At 35.6% G+C, this 14,542-nt stretch overlaps 1 protein-coding gene across 2 annotated transcripts in view; it reads right to left on the bottom strand.

Annotated features, from left to right (window-relative positions):
* Positions 1 to 1,482: 1,482 nt before the first annotated feature.
* LOC133415575 (melatonin receptor type 1B-B-like) overlaps positions 1,483 to 14,542 on the bottom strand; it is a 47,936-nt gene continuing 34,876 nt past the window's right edge. The window contains exons 2-5 of one of the 2 annotated variants that reach the window (XM_061701698.1): positions 9,353 to 9,564; positions 9,144 to 9,262; positions 7,701 to 8,045; positions 1,483 to 4,471 (exon numbers count right to left, since the gene is read on the bottom strand). In XM_061701698.1, coding sequence (XP_061557682.1) covers positions 4,046 to 4,471; positions 7,701 to 8,045; positions 9,144 to 9,262; positions 9,353 to 9,398 — 936 coding nt within the window. In that variant the 5' untranslated portion in view covers positions 9,399 to 9,564 and the 3' untranslated portion in view covers positions 1,483 to 4,045. The remainder of the gene's footprint in view (positions 4,472 to 7,700; positions 8,046 to 9,143; positions 9,263 to 9,352; positions 9,565 to 14,542) is intronic. The other variant, XM_061701697.1, reaches the window with a different exon arrangement.

Here is a 14,542-nt window from a genome sequence, read left to right as displayed (position 1 = left end):
GTTATCATACCAACTGATAACATGTGAGTATTTGATCATTTCTTGTTTAAAAAGCACCTGACTAAAGAGAACGATGCATGCTTTTTGTACTCAGGTTACCATCTTGCTATATGTTAGTATAGCAGCTGATAGCCTGTTAGCGTGTTATCCGTTTACATATGAAACAGTACGTGAGTAAAAGGCATGGTGTAGAATCCCTATCGATCTACCTATCACTTTTTTACCTGGGTTGGTATCTTGCTGTATGTTAGCATACAAACTGATAACATGTTAGCATTTGACCAATTGTCACCCGCAGATTATTCATTTTTTTTGTACTCAGGTTGCTATCTTGGTATATGCTAGCATAGCATATTAGCTGCAGGACTATTTTTCATTATTCAGTCTAGACATGTTAGCGTCCTTTTCCCAGCATTCCTCTCTCGCCCACTGAGCATTTCGAGGACATCCGACTTTTTTACATTTTCACCCCGATTTTAATGTGGCCTTGTCCATTTCACGCGTGAACACCAAACGCTTTGACGTGACGATTTGTTAAATGCGCCGCGAAGGCGACACGCACAGCGGTCAATTAAAGCACAGAGCGCTCAGGCGGCGGCGAAGGCCTGCAGTTGGGGCGGCTTTCGGGCAGTACAGGTCAAACAGAAACCAAGAGCAAACTTTTAATTGCGTGACATGAACTCCCAACGGCGTGAGAGTTTTAAAAACAACATTTTCAAAAAACACGTCCAATGACGACAATTAAAAGTCCACACTGACACTAATTTACAAAATATTTTCGTAGAATTTTGGAAAAAACAAGAAAAGGCGCCCTGAGATGGCGAGAGAAGCGGCAATGAATGTCATTGAATAACAACAAGAACAAGAGACACTATAAATTGCACTGAATATTTTGTTGATATGAAAATAAATTAACCACAAAAAATATACTGTAGATATGAGGCGACTGTGTGTGATGTGGAAGGAAGAGCAGCTGTTCTTTAAATTTTTTTCTTACATATACCATAACACTATGAACTTTATTACAGTAAATTGCACAGCGGCTATGCCCAATGAAAAGCATGTCCAAATCGTATTTTTTGTTTAAAAACACCTTATTAATATGAATTTAAATTCATTTGGTTTAATGGAGTTCTTAATTTATTTTAAAAAATCTAATGAATTACAATAAACGTGGCTAAAAAAAAATGCAAATTGATATTTCTAAAGAAAAAAGTCGTCATGTCATTTAAATTAGTATTTAAATTAGTTCTTAATTTACTTAATAATAAATAAAATACAATAAATAAAAAAGTGAAGCGGTAGGATTGATTTAATTTAAAATGTAAGCCTTTTTAATCAAATTGAATAATTTACCTCAATAATTTATTAAAATTAATTTAAGTAATACAATCTTTTATTTTAAAATGTATAAATTGTACATTCATTATTAAACAATACATGAAAAATAATTATCTTTGTTAATTTATTTCAGTAATTTAGTACAAATTACCTTCTCTATTCATAAAAAATAGAAATTAATTATTTTATTTTTAATGAGAAAACATTTAATGTAATTGTTCTGTCTTGCTGAATTTCGTTGAGTTGTTGATTTATTAAAAATAATGACATTAATTACATTAAATTAATATAAAAAAGTAAATTTTTACATTAATTAAAAAAATATTTTGTGGATTACTTAATTTTTTTAATTTTAGTCCTTAATTCATTGAAATAAATAAATTACATAGAACCAGAAAACCAATAAAAAACACAAAATAGTAATGTATGTTAATGTATTAAAAACAAATATATATATATTTTTTAATTTGATTCGTTTGTAGCTTTTTTTGCTTCATTGTTAAATTTTCCACATTTGAAATAAAATGCTTCAGCCGCTCAAAGCAGGAACAATGTAATCTACATATAACAATTAAATGAAACACATTGTCCAATGGTGAGGCATCCTCAAGATGCTACGTCACACGCAGCGAGTGAGCAGCCATGTTTGCAAACACATTATGAGTGGAGAACAACTTCCTGATTGGGAATTATTTACTAAGTTTGACTACATTTCGGCTCAGTATACATCTGTATACATCAGAACAGGCCATGTTGAAAACTCATTTCCCATTCTTGCGAGAAATTTTGTACAAAAAGTGCATGGTGATTATTAAAAACAACAACAAAAAAAACCCTAACATTTCCACATAATCCCACATAAATATAATAGTTCCAGGAATAAGTCAAATAAAATATAAAAATTTGAGTTCTACGAAGTACAAGTGCCAAAAACTAGTTGGCTCACCCAGGATCGTGTCATGCTATATGTTAGCACACCAACTGTGAGCATGTTAGCATTTTATCAATTCACAGTAGGCTTTTGCACATTAGCACAGAGTCCACTGAGGCACGGGATGTTCCCAAATGAACAGTAAGGGCGCAAAGAAGGTTGTTAGCATGCCTGCTCTTGGCATCTTATCAATTCTCATTTGAAATGGTACCCAACCACAGTAGATCAAAAAAATCCTTATCAATCTGCCTTACCACTTTTTGTACCCAGGTCTTCTTTCCTGCTATATGGTAACATACCAACCGTTAGCCTGTTGGCATTTGAGCTGTACTTTTGCACATTGGCGGTAGTCTATTGAGGTAGGGGATGTTCCCAGGTGAACATTAGGGGTCCAATGAAGGTTGTTAGAAAGCTAATTGTTAGCATGTTAGCATCTTCTCAATTCTCAGTTGAAATACTTTCCTGTGCAATCAGAGGTACATCACATTATCAACCTGTCTGCATATTTTGTACTCAAAATGGTATCTTGCTACATGCTAGCATAACAAATGTTGGCATGTTAGCATTCATATATATTTCAGTAGGCTTTTGATGGTTTTGCGGCTTCATTAGCACCTATAATCCATTGTGCTACCTGTTACTTTTGTTAGAATTTTTATTTAAAAAAAGTTAAACTGGGCAAGCAAGCCTATAGTCGGTCACAATTGTCAGCTTACAGGCTAGCGACAGCTAGTGGCACCATACAGTATAAATAAATATTAACAATAAATAAATAAACAATGATAATTAATTAATAATACGTTCCTGGAATTTTTTGTAGCATTTCCTACTAAATTCTGGTGAGAGCACACAGCTACTTCCTGATTATCATCTCTGGTTTGACTTAAGTGGCATTCAAGTGAAGAGAATAGGAGCATTTGATAAGTGAACATTATGGTTCCAACGCAGGTTGCTAGCATGCTATATTGTAGCATACGAACTGGTAACATGTAAGCAGTCAACTCCCAATTTCAGTCTGCTTTTGCACACTAGCATGTAATCCGTTGAGGCACGGGATGTTCCCAAATGAACATTAGGGGTCCAAAGCAGTAGTTAGCATGCTAACTATTAGCATGTTGGTATTTTATTAATTCTCATTCGAAATAGTACCCAACCACAGCCCACAATGTAAAATATCAATCTGCCTCAGTGCTTTTCGTACTCCGGTTGCTATCTTGCCATATACGGTATGTTATCTTAATGACTGCTAGCTGTTAGCATGCCAGCTGTTAGCGTCTTGTCAATTCTCACTTAAAAATAAATAGCACCCAACCACAGGGCATAATTTGAAATATTTAGCACTCATTTGAAATAGTACCCGACCACAGGGCATGATGTGAATCTTTATCACTCCGTCTTAGTGCATTTATTTTAGTCAGTGTAGTCAGTGTGCTATCTTGATATATGTTATCTTGACTACTTTTAGCATCCTAGCTGTTTATTGTTTCATTTAAAAAATATAGTTTGACAGAGCGATACTGTAGTCTGTCACAAATGTTGGCAAAGGAAGTACCAAGAATGAAAAGTTCCTGGATTTTATATTTGTAGCAATTTCTATTATTTCTTCTTTTTTTTAACGTTGCATTTCCTACTAAATTCTGACATACCCTGATTATCATCTCTGGTTTTTATTAAAGTGGCACTCAAGAGATGCAAGTCGTACGTTTTTGAGGCTTTGGAAGTTCATCAGGCAGTTCACGTGCGACCAATCTGTGCGTCGTCACGTTAACACGCTCAGTCTTTGTTGTTGGCGCGGTCCCTCAGCGACTCGTTGTTGTTGAGCGGCGGCGGCAGTGACTGCTTGCTGCGCAGACTGCGGCCGTCTGTAGCAGCCCGCGACGTCTCTGTGACAAAGAGGCGCGTCACCCACACGGAGGTGACGATGCGCTTGTACTCGTTGCGGAAGTTCCGGTTGAGCAGGCCGTAGATAACGGCATTGAGACAGCTGTTGAAGTAGGCCATGAAGTAGCTGACCACGAAGAGCCACTCTGGGATTAGTGGCACCACGCGCGACGGGTCCACTGCCACCGCCAGCCCGATCAGGTTGAGGGGCGCCCAGCAGATGGCAAACAGCACGAACACCACGAACATGGTGATGAAGTTGCGCAAGTCGCTCGGGCGCAGGCGAGGGCTCTCCTCCGTCTTCACTTTGCGACGCACCTGCAAGCATGGACCAGAGGAAAAAAACGTAAACTTCACAATTACAAAATTGTTGGGAAAATATGCTGACTTTTTTCTCATAACCATTTGTTTGTTTCTCTAAAAAATAATTTTCTAAAAATCTACTCAGCTCTCAGAAGATTAGGACTTTTTTGTCATACAATTACAACTTTATTTACAAATTGTATACTTTTTTTTCAATAATTTATTTTATCTCAATAAAAAAAAGTTTTTTTTGTGTGGAAAAAAGGGTTGAATTTTTCGAAAAATAAAATTGAATGTTAGGGCAATAGTTGTATTTCTTTCAACCAGAAAAGTCTGAATTTTACTCGTAAAATATTTTTTATTCTTTCAGGGAAAACAGTCATATTTGTTGAGGAAGAAAAATTGAATCTGATGAGAATAATGTCATATTTTCAAGAAAAAAGTTATAATCTTTTACAAGTACGAAAGTATTTTGTTCGGGTAAAATGTAATGTTACGAGAGTAGTTACTGTACATATTTTATTTTCTCACAAAATATTTTATCCTCAGACTTTGTTTCTCTAAAAATATATATTTTTAAATGTATATATATATATATATAAATATATATATAAATATATATATAAATATATATATATATATATTTTTAAATATATATTTTCCCCCCAAAATGTTTTCTGTAAAAAAAATCTTACAACAAAAAGTCATACTTTATATTTAGAAAGTACTTTTATTTTTACTTAAAAAGTCATACTCTTATGATAGAGATGGATTTTAGAAAACCTTCAAAATGTTTTTGAGAAAAAAAGTTGTAATCATACAATAAAAAGTTGTTTATTGGTCAAAGAAAGATCCAATCCTCTCAAAAAGTGCAATGTTTCGACAATAAGTCTTTTTTTTTTAAGCGGTCATGTTACAAGAAAAAAGGTATGGTTACAACATTTGTTCAAAAAGTATGACTTTTTTTCCCTTATGACTGCAAGTTTGATCCCCCCCCGCCCCCAAAAAGTACGTTTTTCTGTTCAAGATTTGTTGAGGTAAATGTTTTTTTCTCCCAAAATAAAACTTTTTTCATAGTAACATTGTTACTGTTTTTGTAAAAAACAAAAAAACCCACAAAAAACAAAACACGTTTCACTTCCTTTTCAAAATTGCTCTCGACTTTGTTTTCTAACCATTAGCAAATGTCCAGAGATTTTAGTTCAGTGAGCATTTTAGGATTGTTTGTGGGTGTTTTGGTTGGCTGGCCGACCAGTTCATGCCAGGTTATCACAAGCTTGTATACATGTCACTATAAGCTAAGTGCAGTCACGTATGATTTTATTAGTACGATATCGATCTTGGTGTTACTGTATTGTATCTCCGATCATATTTCGACTACGCCAACAGTGTAATTGAAGAAAATGTCCTTTTCTTGTGCACACGTACGCTGGCTTTAGCGCACGTGCCCAGAAACACAGGTTTAGGAAAGCGTTGAATTTTGCCTTGTTAAAGATCAACGTGATCAAGCTGAAATGTTAATATGTCAGGAAGGATTTAAACGGCATGTTGTGGCATTTAAAGAATTATGCTGACTCGTGCGGCGGTTGGGTCACAAATTTAAAGGTCGTTATTTCCACATTCTGACAAAAAACAGCAGTTTGGATCTGTTATGATTTGGTCCACTGAGCTGAGCATTATTTACAGATGCTAGCATTTTCAGAATCATTTCTCCCGCTCAAAAATGCCTTATTGTCTTAACATCATGACTTTTGTTTCGAAATAGTAGGACTTTTTGTTGTAAAATTTAGATTTTTTTTTTCCTCTTAGAATTCCAGGCTTTTTAAAATAAAAACAACAACTTTGATAAATAATAAAACATGTTTCTTACAAGATAGGGACTTTTGTCCTCCCTAAAAATCTATATTGAACATAAATATAAAATAAAAAATTAAACAATTAAAACATTCAAGTTTGACTTTTGCCATGAGTTTACAACTTTTTTATGACATTTTGTTTTGTCATAAGGTTACATTAAAAAACAACAACATACGACTTTTTGTCATATGACATAATACAACTTTATTCTTTTAAGATTAGGACTTTTTCATCACAACCTATTTTTCAAGGACTTTTAAAAGTAATTTATGTGGTACTAAAAATAATAGAAAAAAATAAAAAAAAATCAATATTTTCAAATTTAAAAAAAAACATTTTTTTTCAATGAGATTTGTTTCTTGGAAAGCTACAACTTTCTTAGAATATTACGAAAAATTCCAACGGTTTTTCCTAATAAAGGCTGTTGAAAGATTACACCTTTTCTCTTGCAATAAAATGTTCTTAGGGCTTTTCTTTTGTCAAACAGAGACTTTTTGTCATAGAATTATGAATTTTAAAATTACTTTTTGTGTTAAGAATGTTACAAACCCCAACAGAAAGTTATTGCTATGTGATTGTAACAATCATACAACAAAACAAAAAAAAAATTTTGAATGAATTATTTTTCTCTTGAAAATCAACAACTTTCTCGTAAGATTATGAAAAAAACAGTTTTCTATAAAAAAAGACTTTCCCTTGAAACAAAAAAACCTCTTTTGGACTTTTTTCAAAACAAAGATTTTTTCGTCGTAGGTTTGTGACTTTTAAAATGACTTTTTTTTTTTTAAAGTAAGAACATTAAAATAAAAAAGTCAGGTTTTTGTTGTTGTATGAAAACATGACTTTGTATCATGAGATTTTTTTTCTTGAAAAGCTACAACTTGTAAGATTAATACAAAATATAATTTTTTTGTAAATAAAAAAAGACTTATGCCTTTTCTCCTAAAATTTCTCCTAAAATACAAAAACAAAAAGACTTTTTTTCTGAAACACTTTTTTTTGTTCAAAGGATTGTGACTTTCATTCATTCAATTTCAAGAACAGTATGATTCAATTTTTTTCCCCCCCCCGTACAATTACAAAACCTTTTTTTCTTGAAAGGCTGCAACTTTCTCACCGGTTTATGAAAAAAAAATCCAACTTTTTATCATAAGATTATGCCTTTTCTTTCTAAAAAATATATTTTTTTGTCATAAGATTGTGAGTTTCTTAAAGATGACTTTCTCTTTCTTGAAGAAAATGCCCTTGTTTTGCAAAATAAGATTGTGGCTTTTGTAAAAAAAAATACAACTTAATCCTCACAGGACTACTTTTTTTGTCTGGATGCTTCTGTTACGTTTCTAGTCATTTGCTGCCTGTGAGGTCACCAAAACAACAACAAACTGACCTGAATGACAAGTATCCAGATGCGCAGGTAGCAGAAGGTAACCACCGCGATGGGCACCAGGAAGTGCACCACCACCACAGCCACCGTGTAGGAGGTGCTGACGTTCTGGGCGAAGGTGCACGAGTAGACGCGCGGGTCGTAGCGCAGCGAGCCCACGAAGAAGTTGGGCACGATGGCCACTACCGTCAGCAGCCATATTAAGGCCACGAACAGCAGCGTGTTGCGGTAGCTGTACAGACGGCTGTAGGAGAAGGAGTGGCAAATGTAGCAGTAACGGTTGACCGCGATGCCCGTGATGTTGAAGATGGAACCGATCACGCTCAGGCCCATCAGGAAGCCGCTCACCTGACCACAAAATGGACACAGGACCGGGAAGTGTTAGCAATACACTGAAAACCCAACGTCAGAATGTTAGGAGATGAGTGCGATTTTTTTTCATTGTTTTTTTTTGGTTCATTGGTTTAATTTTTGGTGGGGAAAAAAAAGGAATCTTGCAAGAATGAAGTCACATTTTTTTTCTGTTGGGGGAGGGGGGGAAGCTTCCGAGAATAATATTTTTTTTTCAATATAAAAAAGTCAAAATCATTTTTAGAAGGCGGAGGAGTCTGATCTTTTTGTTTTTTATTATACTTTTATATTAAAAGTGGTTATCTTGCAAGAATTATGTCACTTTAAAAAAAAAAGTCATTTCTGTGGGAAAAAATCTTGCGAGAATAAAGTAGCATTAAAAAAATGCTACTATTAAAAGGTCAAAATTATTTTTAGAAGTTGAAATATTAGAATAGTCAGAATTTTTGTTTTTTAATACAGTACTTGTTTTTGCAAAAAAAGTCGTATTTGTAAGGAAATAAAATCATCTTGTGAAAACAAAGTCACATATTTTCAAGATAAAAAATCCTAAATTATTTTTAGAAAAAACGTTTATTTCTGATTTTTCAAGACTTAAGTCTTATTTTTTAAGAATTTAATCTCTATATTTTGAATAACAATTATAATTATAGAATTGTAATTTTTTTGAGACAAAGATTATAATCTGAAAAGAATAAAATAGATTTTTTTCCAAGATAAAAAGTAAAAATTTTTCAGGACCAAAAGTATTAATCATATGAGAATTAAGTAATTTCTTTGAGGAAAAAAGTGTAAATTATTAAAGTAATATTGAATAAAAGATTTTCTTGAGAAAAAGTCAAACTCTTACAAGAATAAACTGTTTTCTTTTGTTGACAATTATTATTATAATTATTTATTTATTAATTAATTTATTTAATTATTGTTTTTTAGGAAGTCTTAGTTTTCAAGATAAAGGTTGCTATCCAATGAGAATAAAGTTGCTCACATTTTTAAAAATGTTTTTGGTTAAAAAAAAACAAAAAAAAAACAAGACACTTTTTTTAAATTGAAAAAAGTCATCTTACAATAGTGTACATTTGTTAAAGGTCTTACCATGCACTGAGTGTTGCCTAGTGCCCATCCATCATGGAAGAGAGCGTAGAGGACCAGAGGATACGGGTAGAACGCCACCACCAGGTCGGCGAAGGCCAAACTCACCACAAACACGTTACCTGCCATCACAAGAAAAATCCTCTTTGGCCTTGAAGTTCCTTTTTTTTTTTTTTTTTTAAAAAAAAAAAAAGTATTTTTAAATGACTGACCCCTGTCCCCTCGTCCCTCGCCTGCTGTTGATTTTGGCACATCCATCCGCGGTGGTGTATTTTTGCACCGAGGTGCTGCTTACTTTGCATTATCGCACCTTCAGCCGTTCTCATTCTACGGGACACCACCGCCGCTCTCGACGTGTGCCGGGAACGCATCCAGTTTGAGTGAACGCGTTGGCAGGGGAGGCTGAAAAAAAGGTTCCTGGCCCCTGCGACACACGCGACACTTTTATCGGGAAATGGCACATTTGCTGTGTGAGTGTGGAAGGACACGATGGTGGGTGGGCACAGCGGCGTGTGTGTCTACTCGGCATCCAGGGCTTTTTTAAAATCATGTTTTAACCTTTGTCAGACATTCAGAATGTGCTGGGTTCTATGCAGGCTGTGAGTCAGACCAATGTAATTAGGAGCCTACATTTTTATTTCTTTCAAGAAAAACGTATTAGTATCATGAGAAACAAAACATATTTTTTCTGAGAAAAATGTCTTACCAGTCATATTTTTTTCGAAGAATAAAATGTGATATTGCGTTATCCCGCTTACTCGCCTATTCATGGATTTTTTTCCAGAACTATCCGAAACCTTTTGTGCTCAAGCCAAAGTGCTGTCTAATATAAACGTGACCTTTTGTCATCATAAGATTCTTTTTCTGCAAAAGCTAGTAAGATTACGAAAAATACCAACTTTTAAAAAATGAACGTTTTAAGATTCCACCTGTTCTCTTCACGTTTTTGTCATATGAATACAGCTTTTTCGGAAAACATGACTTTTTGTAATTTTTGGGGTGCTTTGGCGCTATCATGGTGTCAATGTTGAAGTGAGGGGAGGAGCTTCATTTAGTTTTTACTACGCGAATAAGCTGTAAATTTATGAGAAAAAGTTGATAATTTTTTTATTTTTAGAGATAACCTTTTCTTTTTCAAGGAAAAAAAGAGTAATCTTGTAAGAAAAGTCCTTTTTCTGAACGTAATCTAACTCGCTCAAAGCCAAGCCCTAACCTGATGGATGTTTTGCTTAAGGGATGAACAATTTGACAAAATTAGCTTGATCCACTCTGGAAAAAAATTATAATGAATTGATTCATATTTAAAAAAAAAAAAAAAAAAAAAAAAGAGTTAATGTGATGCTAGAATTTCTTTTTCAACATTTTGAGCTCCTGCTTCAATGCTCGTGTTGCATTGAGTAGACTAATTGTTTTTTTCCGCCCTGGGGGGAAAATTTGACTAATGCATTCCACTGTGTACGTGAAATATGTTTTGAAAGTTTTACAGTGCTGGCAGTGGGTGGTAGGTGTAAGGTAATAAAAGATAAAACCATAAAATACGTTTTTAAGTGGCAGAGCAGCAGCAGCAGCAGCATCAGCAGCAGCAGCATCCATCCAGGGAAAATTTGCTGAGTCAAGCAAAAAAAACACCTCAGTCAATATAAGAGAAGAGAAATGCATGGATGAGCATTTCTAATGTTGAAATACTAAACTTTAATTTTGGTTAAAGCAAGGACCTCCAACTTTCTCAGGGGTGAAAGGAGCTAATCTTTGATGAATTATTTTCAGGGGGGGTCTGCAGCCATCCAGTCCCCAACGGCATTGAGCGGATCAATAAGCAGAGATAGCTTTCACATATCACCTTTGAAATCATCCACACTGCTGAAGGTAGAAGATAAGGTGAGAACAGGAGAGGCCTCGGGAGGCTACCTTGAGGGACACCAAGCTTTTCAAACATTTACCCTAGTTTGAAAATCTAACCATGACTTTGAACCCTAACTCAGGTTTGATTGTCTAACTTAAAACCTAAACCATGGCTTAAAACCCTCATTTAAAACCCTAACCATTGCTTGAAACCCTACTTTGAAACACTCACCCTTCTTTGAAACTTTAATTTAAAACCATAATCCTGGTTTAAGACTCTAACATTGGCTTGAAAACCAAAGTTAAAACCCTAACCCAGGCTTGTCACCCATTTTAAAAGCGGAAAACCTCATTTGAAGCCCTAATCCAAGTTTAAAACCTGAACTTGGAATGGCTTGAAATCCTACTTTGAAAGCCTAACCTTGGTTTGAGGCCTTAACATTGGCTTGAAACCCTAACTTACCATAAATGATTGTTTGAATCCCCAATTTAAAACCCTAACTTTGGCTTGAAACCTGAACTTGAAACACTGACACTGACTTGAAAAAATTATTTGAAACATTAACCCTAGTTTAAAACACTAACCCATGCTTGACACCCTAACCCTTGTTTGAACTCTGAAAGCTGGCTTGAGACCCTAACCCTAGTTTGAAACCCAAACCCATGCTCGAAACCTGAACTTGGAATTCTAACCCTGGCTTGAAACCGTAATTCTGGCTTGAGAACCGAATTTGTCAAGTCTCCCAACTTTCCTCTGAACTCGTCATGACTTCTTTGTAGAACTTTCTTCACACCGAAATGAAGAAATAAAACTTTCCAGCCGTCGCACCACTTTGAATACACATTGTCAAGGAAGTTTTTTTTAATTATTTTTTTTTTAAACTTACTTTTTGTTACTTGATTGATGTGCGCAGCTCTACTCTAGCAAGATGTCTTCATTGAAAAAAAAAAAAAAAGACTAAATGTAGAGTACGTCCTTTTGAACACAGTATAAGTGCGGAATGGGCAGTTAGACCAACGGGGGACAATGAAAGGGGAAATTTTATTCTGTATCTTAAAAAAGAAAAAAAAAAGGCTCTCTTTTTAATTATTGCCGCTCGGCTAAAAGGCACAATTATATCGGCTTCCTGTTCATTAACTTTGCTTTTGTGCGCAGAGAGAATAATTTCACTTCCGGGCTACCATGGTCACGCACCGACAGGAGATTTTCCCTGGCGATTAGCGGTGAAAATCACTTGAAGCAAACCTTCCATGGCCTCTGGGGTTAAAGTTCATGGGAGTAATTGTGCTTCTCTGGCTCGAGAAGACGTGTTTAAAAAAATAAAAACAAATAAAAATTTAAATAAAGGCTTCAAACTACCTTGCTAAGCACGTTAACAAACTGATTCTAGGCTATAAAAGTGACATTTATTGAGACAATCAATTTATTGAAACATCAATATGAAACCTTAACCCTAACTTGACAACCCGGTCCTGTTTTAACACCCTAATTCGAAACCCTTGCTGCATCATAAAACCCAACTTTAAAACCTTAACTCTGACTTGAAACCTTAATTTGAAACCCTAGCCCTTGTCTGAACCCCAAATTTTTAAAACTCTACTTTGAAAGCTTGACCCTTTCTTGAAACCCTATTTTGAAGCCCTAACCTTGGCATGAAACCCTACTTTTAAACCCTACCTCAAAACCCCAATCCTCTCTTTGAAACCCTTACCCTACTTTAAAACTTAAAACCTGAATTTGAAACACTAATTCTAGTTTGACCCCTTTATTTCAGAACCTTAACGTTTCCATGGAATCACTATTCCTGGTTTAGAAACACTATTCCTGCCCCGAAACCCTCATTTCAAACCTTAACCCCCTATTGAAAGATACACTGAAACACTATCCCTGTGTTGAAAAGTTAACTTGAAACCCCAACTCTAATCCTGATTTAAAACCCTAATTTGAAACTGTAACTCTTGTTTGAAACTCTTGTAAAACCCTACTTTGAAAGTCAGACCCTGGCTTGAAACCCTTACTTGAAACCCTAACCCTTGTTTGAAACCCAAGCCCAGTCCTGAAACCCAGATTCCAGCATCAAATCCTATTTTGAAGACTTAACCATGTTTTAAGACCTATTTTGAAACACCAACCCGGTCTTGAAACCCTACTTTGAAACCCTATCCCTGCTTGAAACCTTGCTATAAAACCCGATCCCTGGCTTGAAACCTTAACTTGAAATTGCAACCCTGTCTTGAAACCCTATATTGAAACACTAATCCTAGCATTAAACCATACTTTGAAATCCTCATTCTGTCCTTAAAGCCGAACATTTGAATTCCTACCTCAAAACCCTAACCGTCTTTTGAAAACCCAACCCAACTTTAAAACTTGAACCCTGTCTTAAAACCCTAATTTGAAACACTAACCCTGACTTAGAGCCCTTCTTAGGAACCCCATCCTTGACTTGAAACCATACTTTGGAACACTAACCCTTGTTAGAAACCTAAACCCAGGCTTGAAACCCCAATTTGAAACCCTAACACCAACTATCAAAAAGTGTAGCTTTGTAGAAATGACATTTGAAGTCTAAATGACCTGAAAATGAGTCAGCAAAACGAAGGAATTCAAGTGACACGTTCCTCACAGCGGACGTGTCATGTCCCGACAGCTCCCTGTGCTTTTTTAAATGTATTTATTTATTAAATTTTTTTTTTTTTTTTTTTTATGCCAACACCGACCTAGAAAATGACCCAGTGGGCTGCGGCGTCACGTCGGGCACGAGGGACGGCGAGCGTTACGTAAGCTCCTCTGTGACTCTTGTGTCGTTCATTTAACTCAAGCGGGTCGAGACGCCACGGCAGTTACGCGTGTGAAACGCTTTTTGCTTTTGGGACGTAGTGAGCCGGAATGTTCTATTCGTTTCATTTTGACGTCTGAGGGACGACAACGGGAGAGAGGCGCTAACGGCGATCTTTACAAAATATCAGCACAGAAAAGAGAGCAGTAGGCTACTTTTTAAATCACTTGTCGGTTAGTTTTTTTTTTGTTTTTTTGTTTTTTTTTTGTGAGTTAGTGGGGCGGTGACCCTCCACGTCCAGCAGATGGAACTCTGTTGAAAAAAGTGGGAGTTAGCTCTTATTTGGCCCTGACTAGAAACCCTACTTTGAAAGACTCACTAATGCAGGCTTGAAACCCTAATTTTAAACAGTAATCTTTGTCGAAACACCACTTTGAGAACCTAACCACGGCTTGAAACTCTAATGTGAAATCCAGACGCTAGTTTAAAACTCTAACCTAGACTTTAAAACTGTCATTTGAAACCCTAATGCCGGTTTGGAAGCCTAACCCCATTTTGAAACCCTATTCTAAAAGCCTAAGTCTGGCTTGGACCTCTAACCCAGGCTTGAGACCCTAATTTGAAACGCAAACTAGGCTTGAAGCCTAACTGGAAACCCGAACCCTGGCTTCAACCCCTAATTTAAAACACTAACCCTGGCTTGGAAACATAACTCAAGTTTGAAACCCTAACTTGAAACCTTGATGGTGGCTTGAAACCCTAACTTGAAAGCCTAACATT

Source organism: Phycodurus eques, chromosome 17, assembly GCF_024500275.1.
Source record: "Phycodurus eques isolate BA_2022a chromosome 17, UOR_Pequ_1.1, whole genome shotgun sequence".
Lineage (NCBI taxonomy): Eukaryota > Metazoa > Chordata > Actinopteri > Syngnathiformes > Syngnathidae > Phycodurus > Phycodurus eques.
This window is presented reverse-complemented; position numbering and strand designations above follow the sequence as displayed.